The 6000-nt window shown below is 51.6% G+C and overlaps 1 protein-coding gene across 1 annotated transcript in view; it reads left to right on the top strand.

Annotated features, from left to right (window-relative positions):
* Nucleotides 1–241: 241 nt before the first annotated feature.
* The window catches only part of LOC128836923 (zinc finger protein 14-like), a 30232-nt gene continuing 24473 nt past the window's right edge, over nt 242–6000 (top strand). Inside the window, 4 exon segments of the mRNA XM_054027657.1 lie at nt 242–268; nt 466–496; nt 1065–1194; nt 2217–2333. Coding sequence (XP_053883632.1) covers nt 473–496; nt 1065–1194; nt 2217–2333 — 271 coding nt within the window. The 5' untranslated portion in view covers nt 242–268; nt 466–472.

Raw genomic sequence — 6000 nt, 5'->3', positions numbered from 1 at the left:
TCTGCCGCTAGCTACAGTAGCTTGAACCCCCCAGGCCAGTAAAATTCTGCCCCCTGCTCAGACCCTGACAGCCCCCCCCCCCCCCCCGCTGCGATTTGCCCCCTGAATCCTTTTAACCCCCCCAAAGAGGAGGCAGCAAATGGTAAGTAGAAGTAAGGGCAGAGAGAGGGCAGTGGCTACAACGAAGGTTACTGGGCATGCTCAGTTCGAGTGACATGCTCAGTGCACCCAAAGTAGCAAAACGGGAGCGAGAGCACTTTGTGCTGATACACCGCCGCATCCCGCATCCCAACAAGCGGCGCCTTCCCGGGCCAGCCCGGCCCCCGGGGTCCCAGCCCGGCCCGTGCGCAGGGCGGATCCCGGCTGCAGCCCCAGGGCGGGGAGCGGGCTGGAGGCGGCCCCGGGGAGGCACCAGCCGCGGGGCGGGAAGTCGCTGCCCGGCTGGAGGAAGCGGCCGGGGCCGAGCCCGGCGATGGCTGCAGCGGGGCCGGCGCAGGTAGGACGCGGCGCGGGGACTCCCCGGCCGGGCACTGGCTGGTCCCGGCTGGGGGCCGAGGGGGGCCGGGACCCGGGTCCCTCCCGCGCTAGTGACCCCGGGGCTGGGGCTGCAGCAGCCGGAGCGCTGGGGCGGGGGGCGGCTCTGGGGCCCCGGGGCGGGGGGGCCCTGGCCGGGCGGACACGCGGAGCCGGGCGCGGCCCCTTCCCCCGAGCGAGGCCCCGGCCGGGCAGAGGAGCCCGGAGGCGCCTGAGCCGGGGCGGGAGCGGGGCTGAGCACAGGCCTGGGGCGGGGGCGGGACTCCGGCCGGGGGGGAGGAGCCTGTTCCCAGCCCTGGGATTCGGGCCCCGCCCCAGAGCCCCGTGGGGAGCCGAGGGCGACTCCTGTCCCCGGCCAGCAGGGCCCCGAGTCCCCGGGGAGCTGTGTGGGGTCGGGGGGAGTCTCCCTGGGTTACAGCTGCTGGGCCGGGGGGTTCCTGGGAGTCGCTCCCCTAGAAACCGCGTCCCCTGCTGAGACTCCGGGCTGGGGGCTGGAGCGGAAGGTGCTGAGTGTGTAACGCTTGTGCCAGCAGCTCCAGGTGGCGTTCGAGGACGTCGCTCTGTATTTCACCCGGGAGGAGTGGGAGCTCTTATCCCAGCCACAGAAACAGCTGTACCGGGACCAGATGCTGAGGAATTACTGGACTCTCGTTTCCCTGGGTAAGGACTGAGTTCCCTTCATTTATTCACAGCTGTAAAACCAACCCTCGAGGCTTTGGTTACCATGTGCCACCCTATCACTGAGTGGTGGCACATGCCAGCCCCTTTCAGGTCAGCCCCTGTTGGAGGAGAACTCAGGGCTACAGAGCCTGGGGATAAGCTTAGTGTCACTTGTTTATTTGCATTACCTACCTCAGTCAGGGCACATCGGTGGTGGTAGCAAACAGCCCATGACTAACAATCTCTTCCAGGAATCCCAGCCAGACGTTGAGGGCAGCAACTCTGCCTCAGGACCTGATTCTAGTTAGACAAACAAGGCAGGGAAAAAACGCTGCTGCTGCAACAGCTCCCCACCTCCCCCAAAAGAACGAACATAGTACATTTAACAACTGTACAGTAGAACAATGCAAAAGAACTGGAATGTCTGTGTAACGGCGCCACCTGGTGACACCTGCCATGACACGTTGTGGCCGATGTGCCTTAATGACATGCCCGAAACGTTTCAACAGCTATAAGATGGCAAAGGAGCAACGTTCCCGTCTTCCAAAGTCTTTCCCATGAGAAATGTTTCAGGAGACAGTTGGGTAAGTGAAATAATTCACCCTGTCTCTTAATCTGAGACGAATGGGTGTTCACTGGTGTTTCTGTGGGTTAAAGGAAATCCATGTCACACAGTTGTCCTATGGAACGTAGTGACACAGGATAGCATAGCGGCCAAGGTGTTTGCAGAATGGGATATTTCTATGGAACAGCTAGAGTTAGCCCAGCAAGGCTTTAAACTCGGCCCCCACTGCAACGTGAGACAGGGGTTGTAGACGTTGCTGATTCAGAGTACAAGTGAGAGACTGGACGAAATCTTCTCTAAGGAAGGTTTATTTCATTACTCTCCTGCTTGGGATCTCTTGCGCTTTCCTCTAAAGCAGTCTGCGAGTTGGTGTCCTGTCGTGCCAGGTGCTGCGCAAACATATAAACAAGTCTCTGCCCCCAAACATTTTAGTAATAAAACTTTCCCTCCCAAACAGGCTCTTCAGGTTCCAAACCAGACTTAATCCACCGGATCGAGCTAGGGGAGGCAGAACTCTGGATCCAGGATGCTGAGGGCTCCAGGGTAAACTCTGGGCCTGAGAGCCCCTCCTCAGGTGAGTCATAATAATCCAGTTCCTTCTGATTTACACACCTGCTAGCGGAGCGCTCCTTGATGTAGACGGTAAAGGCAGAGCGAGATTCACTGGCTAGGAACTGTCGGTGGAGATGCGGCAATTCTCTCTCAAAGCTTCGCTCTTGTTCTGCCAGCAGTTACTGGGCCAGAGGCAGAAATCGCTGGGGGAGAGTTTCTGGCTGGGATAGGCAGGAAGCCAGGCTGGATGGGCACAATGAGCCTGTCTGGCCTTGATAGCTATGAATCTTAGAAATCATCTCTGCACTGAGACAGGACTAAGTATTACCTAGTCCATCCTTGGCAGGTGTCTGTTTAACCTGGTCTTAAAAACCTCCAATGATGGAGATTCCACAGCCTGCCTAGATAATTTTGTTCCAGTGCTTAACTACCCTCAGAGGTTGGAAGTATTTCCTAATGTCTAACCTCTATTTCCCTTGCTGCAATTGAAGCCCATAAAATCTTGTCTTGTTCTCTGTGGATAAGGAGAACAATTTATCACCCTCCACTGTAACAACCTTTTATGTCCAGGAGGACTGTTGTCAGGGGTTCTCCCCACCCCCACCTTCTCTTCTCCAGACTAAACAAACCTATTTTTTTCACTTTCTTCGTAAGTCATGTTTTCTAGACATTTAATCAGTATTGTTGCTCTCCTCTGACCCTCCCCAATTTGTCCACATACTTCCTGAAGTGTGGGGCCCAGAACTGGACACACGAATGGGCCTAGCCTGTCCTTGTTTTCCTGTGCTTTCTCATGTATTTGTAAAATGCTTTGTTTTTTCCCTTTATATTGCTAGTTTAGTTTTGTTTTTTGCCTTGGCCTTTCTAATTTTCTCCGTACATGCTGGTGTGTTGTTTTTGAATACTCATTTTGTAATTTGACCTACTTTCTATTTCTTGTATGACTCTTTTTTGAATTTCAGGTCATTAAAAATCTCCTGGTTAAGCCAGGGGAGCCTCTTAAAATACTTCCTATTTCTTCTATGCATTGGTAATCTCTGACCAACATATGATGGGGCCTCAAAGCCCCAACAAAGAAATGGACCGGAGATGGGGTTGTGATGAAATGGGAAGAGGGGTGGAATTGTGATATGGGACAATGGTGGGGTGGGAGATTTGAGGGATGCTGAGGGAATGAGAGAAGTTTTTGGGGGTCTCATTTATCTAGTGGGTAGGACAGTGCAGTAAGATTCGGAAGATCTCCCTTCAGTTCTAGAAGTGAGTCACTACAGCTCCACCATGCCTCAGCTTCCCCAGCTGTGTAATGGAAAGGGCATTGGGGCTGTGAGCAATGTTCCCTCTCATTTTTTCCATCCATCTGCAAAATAAATTTTGTTATGTGCACCGAGGTATGTGCGCCACCAGTAGAAACAAAAAACCTAGCTATAATTTTTTTTAAAGTTACCATAGAGATAATTACTGCAGCCAGGAGAGGTTAGGTATTTTAGAATTTGCTAATTAAATTTAAGTGCAAGAGAAATAAAAATCATGAAATGCATAGACCAGTCAAAACACTAAAGTCACACACTTAGGAAGAATAAAATTGCAGAGAATATATGTGCATTATAGGAAGTACCAAGAAGTAACAATAGTAATATAAGTATGTGTTTGGAGGTGAGTGTGAAAGAGCCAGAGACTGTGCGTGTACCACACAGTCAGTCTGCGTGCTGGCTGCTGGAGAAGTTTCTGAGAGACGCTGTGTGCTGTCTCTAAGACGCTCACTGAAAGCTCTCCTGAGCCCTGTCTCCCCTGCCCTCACTCTGAGGTCACGGGGTACATGGACTAGTGGCGGGGAGGAGGGGAGAAAGAGAGAGACTGTGTGAGCTGGCTGCTGGGGGGCAAACAAGCACCTGGGTAGAAAGACAAGCCTGTCCGGCCATAGACCACAACACCTTCTAGACTACCCACACCTCAGAAAATCATACCAAAGTAAGGGGCGCCCTAGAGACTTTTCAGATGGCTTTTCATGCCTCTGCCCCCTGCAAGAGCATCCCAGAGTCACTGGCCCTTGGCAGAGAAGGCGCTGTCCTCTCCAGGTTCCCACCCCACCCCACCCCCTCTCTGCCACTTCACTTCGCACGTGACCTCTCAGACTGGAGAAACCTGTCCCCGGTGAGCAAGGAGAAAGCTGGGAATGACGCAGGGCAGGATCAGTCACATATGACTAGTGTAAGGTGATGCCACGCAGAGGATGCCACTGAGTAGAGCAGATCTCTGGCACTTGCAGTGTTTCACTGTAATGCTCTAAAACTGCCCCACGTGCCAGGCAGTTGCTGTGGGGGGAGTGGACACGTTTGGGAGCCTGATTAAATCATCCTGCGGGCCATGACTTCGAGTACCCTGGTGTATGGGCTGGGTGTGAGGGAGAGGGTGGTGGAATGGCCTTTGTCACATCCCCTCTCCTCCTGCTCTTTGTGGCATGAAACCTTTGTCACTTACATTGCTTCAGTGTCAGTGCTTAGCACAGCCCTCAGCCCTAATCCGTCTGTGCTGTCTGTAGACCAAAGGCTGGGTGGCACCATTCACCCCTTCCAGCTCAGCAGTGCCAGGGATCGGGTTGTGACACAATGCAGACATGTTTTCCAGGTTACATCACACAAACCCTGAGTGACTGCTCATCCCCTCAAATCCTTCCCACACACACACCTCCCGCCCAAATCCTCACCTTCTTGAGGATTTTAGTTTAGTTTTAGTTTTGCAAAAAGACTGGAACCTCAGGCCGAGAGTAAATGACTTCTTCAAAAGGAATTCCTAGAAACGGACTCACTCCCCCACAGGAATAAGCTACATTGTTCTAAGCAGCTTTAAACCGGTCTTACTGCATCTACATGAAGGGATTGTAGCCCCTCAACTGAACTAGTTTCAAAACAATATAATTATAACAGCATAAATACTGAGGAACAGGCCTCATGCTATAAAACAGGAGAAAGTGAAGAACCAATACCACATAAATAAACCCCTCTGATTGAAATAAACACAAAATCAATTTGAAAACAAAATCAGGGCCCTGTTGTACCAGGCGCTGCCTGTATCCTGGGCATGCTACAATTTAAGCTTAAAACAAGACCCAAGACATTCATAGCGCATGTGGGAGCAGGCGCTAGGTGCTGCACAAACACCATAGGGTAGACCCACCCTGAGTCAGGCTGCAGATTTACCAAACCCTGGTCTAGGGTTGGTAAATGCTGCCACCACCCAAGTGCAGAACACCTTTGAGAGCCCAGGAAGGCGCACTTGGAAATTCTTTCCTGTGGGATACCCCCCAAACTCTTTCAGTCCCCCTCCGGGGAAGAGCTGAGAAAAGGAAAAGAAAAAGAAATCAGATTTTGCCACCAGCTAATTGAAAAACGTGCACAGACCACTTAAGAGACAGAAATCCAATCATGTTCTTAAAAAAAAAAAGTAAGATTTATTGAAGAAAAAAAAGGCAAGAAAACGCATCTGGAAAATTAGGCTACTGTTAGATATTAAAAAAAATAAATAAAAAAACTGCAAGGATTAAACACCAGGAATGGCTTTCTGGGGTCTAGCTTAAAGGTTACAAAAACAAAACAAAAGCACCTGTTAGCACAGACGCCTCCACAAGCCCAAAATAAAGAGGTAAACCCGATTGCGTCTAACTAAACATTTCCTGTTCTACTTACATAGCT

This window comes from Malaclemys terrapin, chromosome 4 (assembly GCF_027887155.1).
Source record: "Malaclemys terrapin pileata isolate rMalTer1 chromosome 4, rMalTer1.hap1, whole genome shotgun sequence".
NCBI lineage: Eukaryota > Metazoa > Chordata > Testudines > Emydidae > Malaclemys > Malaclemys terrapin.
The sequence above is the reverse complement of the archived record's forward strand: the minus strand, read 5'-3'. Positions and strand labels throughout refer to the sequence as shown.